This window comes from Solanum dulcamara, chromosome 2 (genome assembly GCF_947179165.1).
Source record: "Solanum dulcamara chromosome 2, daSolDulc1.2, whole genome shotgun sequence".
NCBI classification, from domain to species: Eukaryota; Viridiplantae; Streptophyta; class Magnoliopsida; order Solanales; family Solanaceae; genus Solanum; species Solanum dulcamara.
This window is the reverse complement of record NC_077238.1, coordinates 68,248,857-68,268,062: the sequence shown is the minus strand read 5'-3', so window position 1 is coordinate 68,268,062 and position 19,206 is coordinate 68,248,857. Positions and strand designations below refer to the sequence as shown.

Below are 19,206 nucleotides of genomic sequence, written 5' to 3'. Positions count from 1 at the left end.
TCCGACAATTCCTTTGGATTCAGAAGGGTGATTTTAGGCCTACGGAAAGTTCCTAGGTATTTTTCGGAGGCTCCAAGGGCACTTTGGTCTTTTTGAGGTTGAAATTAGTTTGGTTGTGGCTTATCGAGTTTCGTATCAAGAAGACCTCGAATTCGAATTCTGATAGTTCCATTGAGTTCGAAACATCAAAATTAGTAGGGTTGCATATAAAGTTTGTGTGCTCGGGATTCCGAATGAATCCCGAGGGTTGATTCTAAGATTTTGGGACTTGGTAGAGTTGCTGGTTCTGGTGCTTGAAAGTCCTTCTCCACGTTCGCGGAGACTTGCCTGTGTTTGTGGAAGGAAAAAAGTTCTTTTTCCGTATTCACAGTGGCTTGTCCATGTTCACGGAGCTTATGCCGCGTTAATGATCCGAATTCGCGGAGGGAAAATGACCCCTGAATAGTGTAAAGATGGTTTTAGCCTATTTTTACCCTTTTTGGTGATTTTGGAGTTACGGAAGGCGATTTTCAGAGGAGATTTTGCAGGAAAACTTTGTGGTAAGTGATTTTAACCTAAAATCTTGATTACCCATTGATTATTTAGGATTTCTAACATGAAATTGAGGTTTTCGAATTAGAGAAATGGGGCTTTTTCAAAAACTCGAATTAGTTTCAATGTTTTGATGTTTGTGAGCTCGTTTTAAGTTCGAATCCACTTCCGTTTGCACTAGCATGTCCCAAATACTTTGAGGATGTTGTTCATGTAAAAATTTCTGGAATTCTCTGGTAGTTTTTGGAATCAGGTTTTTTGAGCATTTCGAATCAGTTTCAGCCCGGTCTTCAAAATAATTTGGGTATCATTTGTTCCATATTTTGATTGGGAATTCTAATTTGCATTGATTATGGTGATTCGGAGTGCATTCGGAAGGAAAAGGCTCACGTGAATTGATCGATCGCGTATTGGCTAAGGCAAGTGGACTCTTAAAACTCCATGAATCTTTTAGAATCCTGAATTTCCCGAGTATATATTTTTTGGGGAGTAATGGGGATGAGGCAACAGGTTGAATTATGAAATGAATTAATCTAACTTAAATCGATGGGGTTAATAAAAGATGATGTGTGTTATTGATGAGAATTGAATATTTCTTACCATGATCTAGATATCTATGTGTATTTGATAAAATATTTGATAGTCTAATTATGATTGTGGTTTGTTTGAATTGATTATTCTTCATTACTTGTGTGAGCATGTTGTTTGCATTGGTTCTGAAACACCATGATGAGACGTATATGATTATGAGATCGAGGTCATTTTCGGTCAGAGTTTATTATGTTGAGGTCTTTGCCGGTGATTGCACACATGCATGATCATTAGTGTGCATATACATGTTATGCATATCTGTGTGTGACAGTTTTGATGTCTATTTGTGACTTGTGATTCTTTGTACGATATATCTTGTGATATTGAGCTGAGATCTCAACCTTATTGAATTGTTTAGTATGAATTGTTAGGTTGGGCTGATTTTTGTACAGGTTATAATTACGGAGGTTCGGTTGGATTGGAAAGGAGTTTGCGTATTTTATTAGATTTACTTAGTTTTTCTAGTTAGCTTGCTAGGTACCGTGTTGCTTGGAACTCACCTTTTCTTCTACATTTGTGTAGGTTCTGAGCCTGGACTTTGATCATCGTCCCTTTTCGATCATTCGAGGCTTCCAGGAGTTTGGGAGAGGTAGCTATCGATATCCAGCATACTCTCAGATTTTCTGTACTTTTATGTTTTACTTTATTTGAGAGTTGAAAACATATTGAGACTTGTACTTCATTTCAGTTTTGTTTTCTTTAGCGGCTTGTACATGTGACAACCAATCTTTGGGGGTATTTTAAATTGAAAGACTTCCGCTTTTTGTCTATTACCTACTTATTTAGACTGTTTTCATTTTATTCTCCGTAAATGTTAGGTTTTAGGCTGACTTATCCAGTGGGAAAGCATAGGTGTCATCACACCCAGATTCGGGTCGTGACAAATAAATATGCACATTAACAAAGAGTGTTATAACTTTTATCGACATTTGTTAATTGTCATTGAATTCAATGTCGTTATAGGTTTTAGGAACATTTACAAAGAGTGTTACTTGCCACTAAAAAAACATATTTAGTGGCAATTAAACTATTACGGTTAATTAAGTACTGCTGAAAATCATTTTTGGTGCAGTGGGGTGGTGGAAGTGTCATTAGAGATCACAGAGAAAAATGATCTTTTGCAGAATCTTACGGACAATGTAGTAACACCATGGCAGAAATCGTGATTTGAAATTATGATATGAAATCATATGAGATGAACTTGAAGTTTTGTTTGGACATGTAAATTGAATTTTTAAGTTGTATAATTTGCTCATAAACATAAAAACCTCACAAAATTTAAAAACTATTAAAATTGCCCCAATTTTTTAATACAATCTTAATAATAGCAAAAATTCATAACAAAAGTATAATACATTATCACAAAACTATTCTAATAAAAATACACATTTATTGATCGAACTTTAGTTCAATATAAAAATAAAATTAAACATAAGTTGAAATGAATTATTTTTTAATAAAATTAAACAAGATCAATATCATTAGTAATTATATCATCATGTTAATATTCCGTAAATATTTCATCTCTCCTTTGATATTCTTGCAAAAAAAATGTAGATATAAAATAGTGATTTTTTTTTTACATAATATAAATTTATGGGTCAATTTTTGTTTTTAAAAAATATAAAATCATGATATGAAATTCCCAAATCAAGCCTTTTGAAAAATTTAGAATTTCATTTCATGATTTGAAATAATGAGATAAAATCACATATTCAAACGTTAATTTCATTTTATGATTTCAAATTCTGAAATAAAATTGCATGTCCAAACACCTAGTTAAACTCGGTAATGTTGTTGTTGAATCTGAACCCCCTTTTGATTATCAATATGATCAATAAACAGATGAAACCGCCTTGGAAAGTAGCTCCCATTATTGTGCAAATTTGGCTCTATCAGAAATCTAATTCGTATCTCTCTTGTTATGACATGTATCCTCATTGCTGAGCTAATTTTTTAAGTACCAATATGGATCATATTGTGATAAGGTTTATGTTCTCCGTATAATTGTGATTTTTGGTGAATATATATGTTGAAGCCTAAAATGCTTCTTTTTTTTGTGTAAGAAGTGTTTATTCTTTAAAAAAAAAAAAAGGAAGAGATGTTTGCCCAAGCTTTTAAGAGAATAAATGCCTTCTTAGTATAGCAAGAAATATTTTTCAAAAGCCAAAAAAAATAGCTTATCTCAAAAAAGTACTTATTTGAAACACACTTTTGAGAAAAAAACATATTGAGAGACGCTTCTAAAAAAATTGTCCAGATACTAATTGTTGCTCAAAAATACTTTTTAAATTTATTCATCAAACACTAAGCTATTTCACACCGCAAATACATATTTGAAACACACTTTGGAAAAAAACACATTCCAAAATAAGCTAATTTTAGAAGCTTGGACAAACATGTTATAGATGGACATCGTGGTTACTTTCTTCCCTTTTCTTTTCAACAATTGGAACCTTTCTGAATGCACTTGGATTGAAAAGTGAAGGTAAATATACTACCAAAAGGTCTGCGATGGCCCTTGCTTCATTTAGTTCATTCATACAAATTCTACAGGAGTCTGAAGATGCTTTAGAAATATGAGCTTGCTCTGAAAAGTCATAATGACATTACAGAAACCATAAAGCTAGTAACTCCATATTTCAGCTGTACAAGCAGTTCTGCATCATGAATTCCATTTCATATGTCGTCTTGGACAGTATGCAAGAAATAGTGTACCTCTTCACTGCACGAAGAGAAAAGTTGCTATCTCTTCCTGCGCTTCAACTCCACCTAGCCATTTAATCAGATATGGCTTAGCTAAAATGTTTACAAGCGACAGACACATTAGATTGTAAGATTCATAAAAGCCTATATTTCAAGCAGTTGTCCCTCAAAACACACAGAAATATGTACATGCATATTACGAGCCTGAATACCCATCAGCGTGTCAGAAATGACACATTTGAATAAATATCACAACTTGTTTTCGTTCAGCCAGATTACCGAACCAATCATTGCAACCCCACCTCTGTTTCTACTTATCAAAATCCTAACAGCCAGCCTGCATGACAAACCCAATTACCATCCCTCTTATTTACCATTAATTTCTGTTATCCAACATCCACTTGACATAGGCAGAGAAGAGGTTTCAATCAGAGCCAGTCTTTTCACATGTCCGGCAAAGTTCCCCAAAGCAACCCCTTCTTTTTCTTCCCATCAACAGCCATTCATCCACTACCTACAACACCTCAGCCATGTCCTGCAATTCTCTCCTTTTGACTTAATTTTTCACTAAATGTTCAATGTCACATCAAAATTCATACACAACACCACAAAAACTAGAGATTCTAGCACAAGTACAAAAATGATTCAGCTGGTACAGAAACCCAATGGCACTTAATACCACACAAAATAGGGATTCCTGCACCTAATCATGGACTGCTTCTAATTAAGCAATTACGTACTACTTGTCCCAAATCAATTTTCCTGGATTGTTTTGACATATGTCCACTTTCCTTAACAGAAATTTCTTCCAACAATATGCAATAAGGCAACACACGGCCAGTGTTCTTATTGAAGTTCAGATTCATCACAGAGTTGTTATTATTATCTTCATTTTACCATTTCTTTAAATAGAATGATACTTCATCTCATGTGTTATTATCCAATTTGTAGTTTGGATAAGTGAAACTACGATACTTAAATGGAACTGATGAAGTATTGTCAATGTTTGTTCAAGATTTTAAACTTGAGGTGAATCAACAACAAACCAGTGCAATCCCCCAGGTGGGGTTCAGGAAGGCTGGAGTATGCAAACCTTACTCCTACCTTTGAGAAGGTATAGCCGTAGAGAGGCTGTTTCGAATAGACCCTCAATTGAACGAATAGAGGGAAAAAAGACAGTAGCAACCAGCAGAAACAAAAAGATCAGAAGATATTGAGACCAAAGAAAGATGTAGTGATAGAAATCCAAAAATAAGAAAAAAATAAGAATAATACTAATACACTGGGAAAGGTAATGAAATATACCCGACTACCTACTAACCTTCTACCCTAATTATCAATCTCCATACCCTCCTATCCAGTGTTGTGAAAGGCGAGAGGCGAGGCAAGATAATCTAACATGGCGATTTTGGAAAGGCAACAATGGCGACTTGGCAACCTAGGCATGAAAGGCGACACCTTTTCATTTTTTTAAATTTTGGCAACAGTTTAGGGATTTAAAGAAATTTTAGGGTTTTCATTAATATTTTTAACTTTTGCCTTAGAGCTGCTGCGATCATATATCTCTATTAGGTGACTTCTCAGTCATCTCCGACTCCGACCAGCCAGCACCCACCACTGGTACGTATTTCTTCTTCTCTCACTTCTAAATTTTCTTTCTGTCTTCTTCATTTTCTTTCTTCTTCTTCTTCTTCTTCTTTACTGTTAAAGCTCTGTTGTTGTTTTTCACTGTAACACTGTTAAGCTCTGTTTTTTTTTGTTCTGCCTCTCTGCTTTATTTACTTATTAAGCTCTGTTAACTTCCCTGTTTTATATACTTTACTATAGCTTTATCCATTTTCAGAAATTTCAATCGCGTCGGATACTAGCAAAAAGAAAGATATTGAGTCCATTCAAGTTCTAGACTATAATCTACTATCTACTTCTAGTTTTTGCTTGAAATATTTTATTGCTATTGATATATTGGTTATTTATATATGCAATTCAATAATTTAAATTTTTGGTATTACTTAGTGCCTCACTTCAAAAAGGCAAGCACCGAGGCAGTCCTTTGTCGCCTTTCGCCATCCAAACACTGCTCCTATCAAGGTTCATGTCCTCAGTGAGCTTAAGGTGTGTCATATCCTGCTTAATCACCTCACCCAATACTTCTTCCTCTATCCCTCTACACGTCCAATACGGCCAACCTCTCACACCTCTTAACCAGGATAACTACACGTCTCCTCCTCACATGTCCAAACCATCTCAGCCTCACTTCATATGTCTTAACCTCCATGGGATCCACTCCGCCACTCGCATCGTCTGATCATGAAAGTTCTTGATTGAGCAACACTCTACACAATATAACATAGTTGGTATAACCACCTAGGGGTGGACACGGTATGGTATGGTACAGTATTTGAAACTTCAGTATGGTAATTCAGTATTCGGTTTTTAAAACTATTATACCATGACCATACCAATTTAATTCGGTATGATTCGGTATTTTGAAGTTTGATTTTGATATTTTGCGGTATGGTAAATCGAAAATCATAGTTTGTTCAATTTTGACTAATATATACTCGTATAATAGAGTATTATGACCTCAATAATTCAAAAAAATGTCTCAATTGTATCATTCTAACACACTACACATTGTAGAAATATATATTCAAAAAAAAGTACAAACAACTTATTTTGTTAATCAATTACATTTAAAATACATTTTAATCAAAATAAAGTAATTAGAGTTTCAACTTCTAAACATTTAGTTTATACTAACACTAGGTTGCATGTGTTAGTATTTTAATTATATATATGTTATTTTTTATTTATGTAACTATATACTTCAGTATGGTATTCGATATTTCGGTAAGTTATTCTTAAATATCAAATACCATACCGAATACCAAAAAATTTTAAAAAAATGTATACCATATACCATAATATCAAAATAACAGTATCAAAAATTTCGGTATGGTAGAGTAATTCAGTATATACCATACCATGCCCACGCCTATAAACACCACTATGTAGAACTAAAGGGGTGTTTGGATAAGCTTTTTTAAGTGATTTAAAAGCCAAAAGCAGGTAGCAACCTACTTTTGACTTTTGGCTTCTTTTTTTGTACTTTTAAGCCTAAAGTAAATTTAAACACTGCCAAACACCTCTAAAAATTTAAAAGTGCTTAAAAGCCAAAAGCACCTGAAAATAAGCCTATCCAAACACCCTCTAACTTGTAAGTTTAGATGACACATGCTTATCACAAAGAACACTGGATGTTAGCCTCCATTTCATCCCACCTCAACAAGATTAGTGGCATCCTTGTCAATCTCCCCATTACCTTGATTACTGATCCCAGGTACTTGGAATTGCCTTTCTTAGGGATGACCGGTGTGTCAAGCTTCATGTTCACGTCCACTTCATAAGATATGTCATTAAACTTGCACTTCAGGTATTCAGTTTTGATCCTGCTTGACTTAAAATCTTTTTGACTCTTGAGTTTGACTCCAAACTTGTGGCCTCGCGTTAACTCCTCTTGGTGTCTTGTCAATCAGTACTATATCATCTGCAAATAACATGTGTCATGACACTTCTCCCCCAATTTGTCGCGTTAGTACCTCTATTGCCAATGCAAATACATACAGGTTGAGAGTGGATCCCCAAAGAAAGGTTAGGGGCTATGAAGCTCTTGCTTGCTGCTTGATGTCTACTTCGCGAGCCTTCACTGCCCCATTCTATAACTTCCCTTCTTTAATCTGTGCAACCCCATCACTGGGAAATGTTCCAAGTCACATTCCACAGTCTTGACCCGAGTCTTAGCACTATCATACATGTCCTTAAACACCTAGCATAGGCTATAGGGACACCTCTAGCCTCCAAACACCTCCATAGAACCTCCGGTGAGACTTTATTGTATGCTTTTTCTAGGTCTATGAACAATTTATGCAAGTCCCTCTTCCTCTATGTACAATGCTCCACCAACCTCCTCACAAGGTAAATGGCTTTTGTAGTCAACCACCCCATATGAATCCAAATTGGTTCTCAAAAATAGAAACTCTTCCTTACCCTTGCTTTCACCACTCACTCCCGAACTTCTATAGTATGACTTAACAACTTAATACTCCTATAATTATTACAGGTATAGATATCATCCTTGTTTTTGTACAATGGGATCATTGTACTCCACTTCCATTCTTCGAGCATCTTACTCGTCTATTTTTTTATGAACGTGGTGTCCAAGTTAACTTTCACACACCTCGACTAATTCCACGGGATACTTGCCACCTCGCACTAGCAAACATGTACTAGATAATTTTGTCCACCAAGGGTAGAATAGATAGGAAGAATAACCTAGTGTTTCTTTGTCTCCATTGAGTTATGAACCTGAGAACTCAGAATTCTCAACCACTTCATTGATAACTAGGTCACACCCTTGGGTGCTCGAGCATCCTAATTGTCTTAAGATTGACATTAAACAATCTTGTGAGCCACCTAACCCTGCCTTGCCCTATTCTTCCAAAATTACACCGGGCCATCTTGTCCTCGTCTTTATCTCCAAGTCCTTCATATAGACGTCCAAACGTTATAGTCTTTGCCTTCTTATACTGAACCTTGTTCGTCCTCTTCTCTTCTTAATATTTGCTCTCCACTAGCTTCACATATGCAACTTTCTTGGCTTCCACTTTTCCTTGGATCTCTTCATTCCACCACCGGTCCCCTTTGTGTTACCATAATAACCCTTCAAGACCCCTAACAACCCTTTGTGTTCACCAAAGTAACTGTTCGAGACCAATAACACCTCTCTAGTTGCTTCCCTAAAGGAGGTTGCAGTCACGGACCACATGCTACTTATATCCCCACTACTCATCCAGGCCCCTATTGCCAACAACTTCTCACCCAACTCCTAAGCTTTGCCCCTAATCAAGGCATCCTACTTGATCTTTTGTTGACCATACATGACCCTTTTTCTCCTCTTTCCCATAATCTCTAAGTCCATCACCAAAAACCTATGTTGAGTCATGAAATTCTCACTCAAGATAACCTTTTGCAATTTGTGCATAAACCTCACCCCCTATCACGCTATTTAAAGAGTAGTTAATCAATTTGGGTAAAAACAAAATCCAACAAGGACATACCACCTCTGTTACTATCCCCAAAACTGAAGCCTCCATGCTAATTGTCATATCCCATAGAAGTCATCCCGATGTGGCCATTGAAATCTCCCCCGTAGAAAAAGCTTCTCATGCTTGGAATCCCACGCACAACCTCATCCAAATTTTCTAAAAGCATCGTTTGACCTCTTCATACAAGCCTGCTTGAGGTATGTATGCACTAACGACAATTAAAGTAAGCCCACCAACAACTAGCTTAATCGCTATCAACATACTGTTCATCCTCTTCAAGTCTACCACTAATTCCTTGAGTTCCTTTTTGACCATAATACCTACTCCATTCTTGCCCCCCAATCCTCCCGAGTACCACAGTTTATACCCATCTACATCTCGAGCCTTGGTACCCACCCATCTAGAGGCTATATTGACCTTTTTCTTTCCAAGGATCTTCACTAACTCTACAAACCTCCTCGTCTCCCTAAGTTCTATGACCCAACTCTCAACCTAGAGGCTCATTTGCCTCTTGCACCCAACCCACCCGAGGACATGACCTCACTCTACCATCATTTATCCCAGCCATAATAATCAAGATTATACTGCGCTAACACTACCACAAAAAGGTAAGGAGATAGTGGTACTAAAGAAGTACTGTCAATGCAAACGGGACTGAGGAACTATTGTCGATGTTTGTGAAAAGACTTTAACCTAATGATCAATCATGTCAATAAAAGCAACAAACCTTCATTATTACTAAAAGCGAGTGACTGAGTTTCCCCACTTGCAATGTTCAGATTGATCTAAAGTATGAAACTATTCAAATATAATCATATTGCACAATCAGATGTTTCATAGGCAAGAACACAAGGGAATATTGTTGAAAACTTAACGACATTCTCTTCCTCAAAATATTCATTTTGGATGTTTGGTTATGTTTTCAGCTAATTCAACTAGTGATATTTAGAGTGTGAATCCCAATAAATTTGTTGGACAATACTTATTTATTCCTTCCCTTTTCTTCCCAAACCAAGAAGATGTTAGTCTGATTCGTTCAGGTCAACATCTTCTTCAAAGGGGTGTTCGAGAAAAACCAAAAGACCAAACCAAACAAAAAAATCAGATCAAACAAACATTACCAACATATATTTGACTGGTTTGCTTTTTTCAATTTGAAAAAAATAAACATTTGATATCTAAGGAAAAAGCTTAACCAAACCGACTTTATATATATACACAAAAGTATTAATTTATTCTTGAAATATATACAAATACTTACTTTTAAAGAAATAATTAGTATAGTTTTAGCCTCAAAAAGTTTTATAAACATGTCCATGGTACTTGCTTGAGTTTTGCATTATTCATTATTAAAGTTACTTAGGAGCAATTTATTTATTGTTTCTATCATTAAGATTAGCTAAGTTCAATAGCATATATTGATGTAACATTATTTTTTTATTTATGAAAAAGAATAACTGTTTATCTCACAGTGAAATTTATCAATATAGATCTTCCAAAAGTTAATAAGTTAACTAATTCATTTGATTCTGGTTAAACATATACCTGCATATAAAAAATTGTGTCATTCCCTCTTGTAGATTGAATGAAATAAATTTCGTGTGAAAAAGAGAGTCCAAAAACCGACAAAATCAAAACAAAAATAACTGACTATTAGGTATGCATTTTAATAAATCCACATAGTTGATTTTGTATTAGTTTAAATAAAAACTAAACCAAACCGAACCATGAACACCCTTATTCCTTACATTAATTTTCCTTCTTATCCATACATGATACAACTATGGAATTCCTTTCAACTAGGAAGTGACAGACAAACTATCAAAATACAAGCAATCCAATGACTAAATATCAACTTAGATTGGTCATTAGTCATTGATTTTATCATTAGTCTGATACATTAGGTATCATCATGACCTAAGCAGATCCTTTGCCCAGTCCTAGCCTTCTCCTTCCTTTAGGGTGAAGGAACCTGACATACGATCAGAAATCACATGACTAAACATGCAATTCTCCACTTCTTACCGAGCCCACCACTCTCTTTTGACGTAAATAAAAGATCCTAACAACCAGCTACATATAAGAACACAGTGTAAGAAAGCAACCATTGCCATCCCATCTTTATCACAAACAGATAAAGGCCATTAGCTTAATCTGATTTTTGATAAATAAGGACATTAACTGACTTGCTGACTTAAGATACAATGCCTAACAGTAACACTGAAACATCTCAGGCTATCAAGTGTATGCAACAGATTCTTACCTTTGGCTCAACATGAAACGAGTTCAAAGGTCGCTTGGCATCATCTTCCGATGAACAGTCAGAACACAAGAAAGGGTCTAATTTCTTTGCTTCTTCAATGGTCATACCCATACAGATAGGATGGAACCTGCAGTAAAATTGCACAAAAAATATAAGACCATCTTACAAAAATGGACACCTTTGAATAAGTACTTAAAAACATAGTTACCTAACAAAAATAACACATACAATTAGCTTAAGCTTAATAGAACTTAATGACCAACTCAGGCCTCCCTCAAATACATGATGTTGAACAACAAAACAAGAATTCCACTCAACAAAAGTAGAGACAATTACAGCTGTAAGAATTCACATCTCCACTCCACAATAATGTAGCCTTTTCTTCCATCTCAAGTTCCTATGAGCTCAGCCAAATATGGAAAAATTACACATCCTTTATAATTATTCTCTCCGTTCACTTTCACTTGTCCAAATTGGACTTTGCACGCACCTTAAGAAACAATGATTAATATGAGTATTTTACCACAGTACCCATATTAATTGATGTTTAGTCTTAGGTCTTCGAAATGATTTGAGGAACAAGTAACCAATGTTGAAGGTGAAAACATGAAAAAGAGTATGTTTTTCTCTTGATATGCTGAAAATGACAAGTTAAAGTGAAAATGTATTTTTAGTAATAGTGGACAAGTAAAATTCACCGGAGGGAGTACATATTTTCCAATTTAACAAGATTTTTTGTGTTTTTTTGAGAAGCTTATTTAGATTTTCCTTTCTTGTCTCAACCTTTTCTCTATATCGTTGTTCAACCTCATAGACAACTTACTCAGATAATTTATTATATTCATCATTTCTCTCTCATGAATGCCCTTAAAGGAACTTAGCCATCTATAGATCCAGTTCAACCTGATAGACCAATCATTCTCAGACAATTGGCACTATATTCATCTATTAGACCCTTTACCCTTTCTCTCGTATAAACATCTAGGGACATCTTGCCTTCAAATTCGACCCATAAAGAGGTTCAAGTTCTTGTCAGAGTATTTGTTAGAACTTCAGGCAGGAATTTGAAGAATTTAGCAAATTTATAACAACTTTTTTATTTGTGTAACACATTTAAAATACATAAAAAATGGGCTGAAAACAGAGAAAATAATTAATTGCAGAGCAGCTCTTCCCTAGTTGTTATAGCAACACAATATGGATAGTGGACAACAATGACGTGATAACTCCAAAAACATATCTCAGGAATAAGAATTGTGCATCTGGAGATAACAGAGAGAGGAAGAGGGATATAACAGTCTCTTTGTTGCATTTTCATGCTTTATGTCCTTCGATGTTGGTCATGTAGCCATGTATCTGTCTTTGCTACTATTTATTATATAAATTAAGGGTAACTTCAGTAAGACACATCCGTCTCTCTCAATTTACCTTTTAAACTAAAGTTTTGAGCACAAAATGCAAGCTTGCTTGTTGGTTTTCGTGCAAACAACAGTGTTATCAAAGGCGTGCCTAAGCCTTGAAGAGAGGCTCAAAACGCTTTGAGCACTTCGCCTTGCTTAATGTGAGCTTCAGTGTCGTCATCAAGGCTCTAAGACATACTTCTCCTTGTGAATGAGCATTTCTGAAGAGACGATGCTAAACCATTGATATTTCACTTCATCGTAAAAAAATCAATTTATTTGTCCATATATTTGTTATTCATGCTTATAATTATTAGTCTTGGACTAAACATACATATATTTGTATGTTTTCTTCATTTGCGCCTTTTCTCAATAAAGCCCACACTTTATTTACGTGCTTTGCGCTTAAAGCCCCCAATGAACCTTAGAGCTTTTTCGCGCTTTTTGGTTTTGATAACACTGGTAAACAAGAATAAAGATATGCTAATTTGTAAAGGAAAAGTATTCAGTAACATGCATACCAGTCTTTACACCCTTCACATTGTACCATGAGATCGTCTGGGTTATAGGGCATTTCACACTTGCAATACCTTCAAAATCAAATAATTCTAGAATATCAGCATGTTAGCGAATACTACAAGCGAAACTCTTAACATTACACCAAGAAAATAAAGTTTCAAATTTCAAAGCAGAGCTAGGAAGAACTCACACAGCAACACGGTCAGGAGTAAACCCTCCTGTGGCAGCTTTGTAGTCGAACCTACAAAAGTAATCCTCAGGGCCCACATTCTCCAGCTTGGTGTAGTTCTTGAAGGAGTGCACTATGCACTTCCCTTCGATTGTGTGTGCACTCTGAAAATCATAGTGATCTGACAAGAAGAGTTCTTTAGCCCCATGGAACTGTCTGCGTCCACCAACAGACTCCTCGGGGCGGTAGTACCACTGAACTCGTACCTTTACATTGTTACGGTGGTCAACCTCAATTCTATCTACTTTTGCCACGTAGGGGGGCTTATCAGAGTCAGATGGTCTCATCAATACACAATCACCAACTGACAAAGGAACAATAACAAAAATCTTTATGTTTTGTAAGCTCCAAGAATCAACCCCCACCCCAACCAAAAAAAAAAAGAAGCATGAATTGATAAGTCATAGAGCAAAGGGAAAGTAACACCCCAAAGTTCATCAAATTCATCAAGGAGAAGTACATAAAATATTGGATGACTATTTTGTGTCAGGACAACCAAATGTCCACAATAGTCAAGGAAATAGTGCAAACTAAAAGCAAAATTGAATAAGTTAGGAAGACAAAATAGAATCACTACAAAGGAATCTATAACAAGAGATGCTCTGAATTTCCAATTTATACGACATTCTTTCTATTTTGAAGACATTTCAAGATGTGCAACACTAATAATATAGTTCATTTATCAATCCAATTTTAATGAGCTAAATTAATTAAGAGGGCACATGGGTCTGTTAAGAGCAGCGTGATCAGTAATGACTTAGATTAGCTAATCCCTTTGTTAATAATACAAATATAGAACATCAAGGTAGGGATGTGAAGTATCAATCAGGAAAGAAAACTATCACTCTATTCTATGTTTCTCTCCAATCTCCAATCTATAGAGACTTGTCCACAACTTTTAAAAATTCAAATTCTTTTTTTTATGAGCATGGTAAAATTAAGAATTCAAATTCATTTATCAATCCAATTTTAATGAGCTAAATTAATTAAGAGGGCACATGGGTCTGTTAGCGTGATCAGTAATGACTTAGATTAGCTAATCCCTTTGTTAATAATACAAATATAGAACATCAAGGTAGGGATGTGAAGTATCAATCAGGAAAGAAAACTATCACTCTATTCTATGTTTCTCTCCAATCTCTCTGCATTATCTACTTCCTCCCTCTCCTTCTCTATCTATCTCTTCCCAATGGTTTCTTCTTCTGCTGCTGAAGTTTACATCCAAATAACTGCTGGAGTTCATTACAACTGCAGAGTGATTTGCCCTGTCGATGTCATTTCCTTATTGCTATGGGTCTAAAATGGAGTAACATGATTAGCGTGGAAGAGTTGTTTTAGTTGTTGTGGACTAATTCATTTCCTTAGAGAGCCATTAAACTGCAGTCGAGTTGAATATCAACGGGATAATCCTTGCCTTGAATCGTTCGAATATAAGGGATCATTACAAAGTTTAACTCTTTATGCTATATGTTTTTATCTATCAAGACTAATACATAAGTTGTTAACATCTTAAAACTCCTTTTTCTAGTTAAACAAAGAGGGCAATCTAGGACTCAATAACCCGAAAAACAAAAAACCTCTAGGGCACAAAAAAGATGAAGCATTTGCCTCATCGTAGACACAACAAAACATTAGAAAACATAAAAATAAAATCCAAAAGATAAATTCATTAAAAGAAGAAATCCAGGGTGTTTTCTTACCTCGTACGACTTTGTTGGTACCCTTGATAGAGTAAGAATCAAGGTCCTTTTTCCCTGGTTTAGTCTTTGCCATCAATTCTTTCTCACTGGTCCAAGAGTCAAGAATCAAGAATCAAGAAAACTTATACGGGTAACAAAGTAAAAAACTTAAAACTTTTTTCCTTTTCTTTTGTTTGTTTCAGGAAATTCGACTGAACCAGTTCTAAAAACTCAACAGAGATGAAGATCGCACGCAAAGAAATGGAAATGGTGAGGAGAAGCAGAAACCCTAGTTGCAGGAAAATGGGGGGTACATAATGGAGGACAGAGAAGAAGAAAGAGGTTTTGTTTTTCTATATGCCAAACCATATTTATTAAATTGCCAAAATAGTACTAAATGTTTTGTTTTTTTGTTTTGTTTTGTTTGGTTGGAAAAATAGTTTATTACTCATACTATTATAAAAATAAATAAATTAACATTGGTACTTAAGTTATATATATAACTAAAGAAAAAGGCATTGCTACTGCTATTTTCTGTTATTAGATTACAATTGTTTGGATTACAAAAATATAGTAGCTGCTTGTTGGATGTATATTTTGCACATCTACTGATGTGGAGGCACCTCTCTAACCTCTAACAACTTGTTTGGATGGTGATTTTTCGTGGTATGATATGGTATAATTAGTAAAAGAACTATATTTGTTTTGATTGTTTCATTAATTACATGGTATGATATGATTTAGTTTTGTAACACTATGAAAACCCTCACTTTTTGAAACAATCAATTTGGTGGTATTCCATTGGTTTACTCTTTTTTTTAATTATATTCTTACTTAATTTTAAATAATTCTAATTAACCCTTTATTAAGGTTATTTTCGTAAATTTATCAGTTAAGATATAATATCATACAGTCAAATCAAATAACAAAATTATCATTAAAAATAGCAAACAATATAGTCTATCCAAACATAATATTGTGTTATACAATACCATATCATATCATACCGTACATTATGAAATCATGGGAAACCACCATCCAAACAGAGTTTTAAAAGTTAGGTCCTAATAAGTAAAAGTATAAATAATTAATTACAGTTAGGAAGTAAAGTAAATTGTTTATTTTATATTACTTATTAATGTATGTATTTTGGACTTTTAACATATTATATATATATATATATATATATATATATATATATATGTGTGTGTGTGTTTGTGTTTATGTTTGTGTTTATGTTAGAGATTGAGGATAAAATATCAATTGAAATTAAGCATAACCGTGAAACATTCAAAACGTAATGATGCTGAAAATAGAGTAACTTAGTTGAGTGTTCTAGAAATTGGTGAACATAAATATAATGATATATATCTAGACAGAAGTGGTTACTTATATGGTGTGTTTGATTGTAGTTAATTAGTTAGCTAATTAGATTTGACACATTTGCGTAGGCATTTTACACTTACAAATATCTTTAGGTTCTAAATCTTCTTATTTTTCCTCTCTCAGGATTACGAGTCTCTTCTCTACATACAAAGTTAATCAATGAAATATTCAGAAAAGTTGTGTATATCCGCTAAATATTAATGAAAGTAAGTTGTTTTCTTTCATCCTAATATCGTATTAAAATAGGGATATCATAGAATATTCTTTTAGGGATAGATGCTATTATAAACACATAAAAATAACTTTTTGACGCGTTCAATCTTATAAGGAAATCATTGTACAAGAAATGTCTAATAAGTGAAAATCGGAACATAATTAAACCTTTAAGCATGCTAATGGGTGTTTTTTGCGACCCCAATTTTTCAATTTTTGGATTGGAACAAGAAATTTCATATTGACATTGACGCATCATTTTATGTCATTGGATGTATGGTGCGGAAAGTCGACTGATCACTCCATCCACTGGTAAAGTATGCGACTTTTCGATTAAAAATTATATAAACACTCAACTTTTTTTTATCATGATCTAATCTAAACCTCAAACCCAAGATTGAGCACCAAAGTTGCTCATAACAACATACCAAAAAGAAAAATATGAGAAGTTCATATCCTCCGGATTGAACTTTAAACTAATTAGTGAAGATGAAAAAAATATATATAAGCTACCACATTATTCATGCTCCTATTTTTCCCGCTGCCCGCTGCCCGCTATGATACATGTACCTTCTACTAAAGGTTAATAGGGAACTTGGCAAATTTTTTAAGTGGGTGAAGTTACTAAACTAGTCGTCATATCTTTTTTTTACATTGAATTAATTAATAAGGATGATGCTCTAAGATGCCTAGTATAAAAATAAATTGATGGAAAAGAGCTTAAGATAAAGTATTTCACATAAAGAAGCAGGTGACAAGGAAGCTTTGCATTCAGAATGTCGATTACATTACAATATACATTATATAATTAATTCTAATTCTTATTGCCCGCTTGATTTCGAGGAAAAAAAGGGAGGAACTGAATATAATTTCTCAAGTGAAAAACAAAATCTAACTAATTGAAAAAAAATGTCTTCAAATCATTATGATTCGATTTCCTATTAGGGAGATCTCTGCTATTACGATTTTGTCGACTTAAGAGCCACATAATTTTTGTTCACCTAAAATAGTATTTTAGTAAAGAATATAGATATTTCGCCAACTTCTATAATTAGATACCAATCTAGTGCACTAGCTTGAAAATTAACTATCCAGGCTATCTTCAGAAAATTTACATAATTTACCAATAAAAAATTATAAAGACGAATTGCTCTAAATCAACCACACCATTATGACCCTTAATCAGTTCTATTCTAGTTATGAGATGAGATAATTCGATTATCAATTGTTGGATCTAAATAACTAGTCATTAATAAGCTCAAATATGTTATAACATAAGTGAGCTGAATGTCGTAGGTGCAAAAGAGTATCCCCGCCACAAACATATCTTTTATAAATTTTACATACCAATACTTAATAATTGGGAAAAAGAATCGTAGCTATGACAATTATTAGAAGGAAGAACCATCTTAAAAAGATTCGTTATTTATTTATCTGTAGAAAAATTATGAATGAGAGATAGAAATATAGACCATATTCAAAAGGTATCTAAGATATAACACAAAAAAGTAACAATATTGAGAAATAAGGTCTAGCAATAAAGAAAGGATATCATGTTAGTAGTTATGCCTAAACATGAGACATACAAAAAATTCTTTTTTAGACTATTCAAAACAACCAGTCACTCTAACCTTATTCATGATAAGCCCAACAACTTTTTAATATTATGCCTATAATTTAAAATCATTGACATGTCAAGATCAAAATTCATATTGATTTCTGATTGTGATTAAAAAAATTCATTGTATTTGCACTAACGGTCTAGTAAAAAAAAGCGAAGTACTATTATCTTTTGTTTCATTACGAATGAAAGGTTTGGCTTACTCCCTTCTTGTTTCTACTAGTATTACTGCCCTAAGTAAATCGAAGAAAAAAAATGTGTCACTAAAGCAACACAAGCAAGTTCTACTGTTATATAATTATAAAGTAGGATAATATTTTATGCCAAAATATTTGAATTATAGGATAAAGATCTCACTTTTAATAAGAACTGACATATCCAATATGTTTCATTCATTTTTTATCATGGCCTTTCATATTAGTAATAAATAAAGTGTCATGTCTCATTTGTCATTTGTATTTACACAGGCTAAAGCTCATAGCTTTACAATAGATCGGGTATAAATGAAAAGAGGGTGTATAATTGACAAAGAATTCTGTGAAACAAGATTTGAATATGCAAGTAGTTTAATACCAACAAAGAAATTTTTGTGTTCGCAAGGATGAAGAGTAATGCACAATAAAATACTCGAGTTGGTGATTGATCCTTCTCGTGATCATAGTAAAGACTTTGATCTTTACTTTTTTTTTAATGGATCAAGTTATGAAGGATGAAAAAACACAATGTTGATCGCTTTTCAAAAATATTTTTTTGGAATATTCTTCAATGTACTGGCTATTTATGAAACATAAGAAGTAGATGAGTAATCATCTATTTTGGAAAGAAATCAAAGACTAATATTCATTGAGATTAGCCATAATCATTGATTAAGGATTCCTCAAAAAGTTAAGAATTAGAACCTTTGACCGAGACAGTGCTTTAGAAGGGGAGAACTTTCATCAATGTATCAATTTCAATTCAAAT

At 34.0% G+C, this 19,206-nt stretch overlaps 1 protein-coding gene across 3 annotated transcripts; it reads right to left on the bottom strand.

Annotated features, from left to right (window-relative positions):
• Positions 1–3,597: 3,597 nt before the first annotated feature.
• On the bottom strand, positions 3,598–15,385 carry LOC129880644 (chromatin remodeling protein EBS-like). Of its 3 annotated transcripts, none has more exons than XM_055954770.1 (5): positions 15,045–15,385; positions 13,306–13,648; positions 13,118–13,186; positions 11,197–11,323; positions 3,598–3,921 (listed from the first exon to the last, which is right to left on the bottom strand). In XM_055954770.1, the coding sequence occupies exons 1-5, from the start codon at positions 15,115–15,117 to the stop codon at positions 3,907–3,909; spliced, it is 627 nt and encodes a 208-aa protein (XP_055810745.1). In that variant the 5' UTR covers positions 15,118–15,385; the 3' UTR covers positions 3,598–3,906. The 3 variants fall into 3 exon arrangements, with proteins under 3 accessions (XP_055810745.1, XP_055810744.1, XP_055810743.1); XM_055954769.1 differs by having other exon boundaries at positions 3,598–3,894; XM_055954768.1 differs by lacking the exon at positions 3,598–3,921 and adding an exon at positions 7,520–11,006.
• Positions 15,386–19,206: the final 3,821 nt, after the last annotated feature.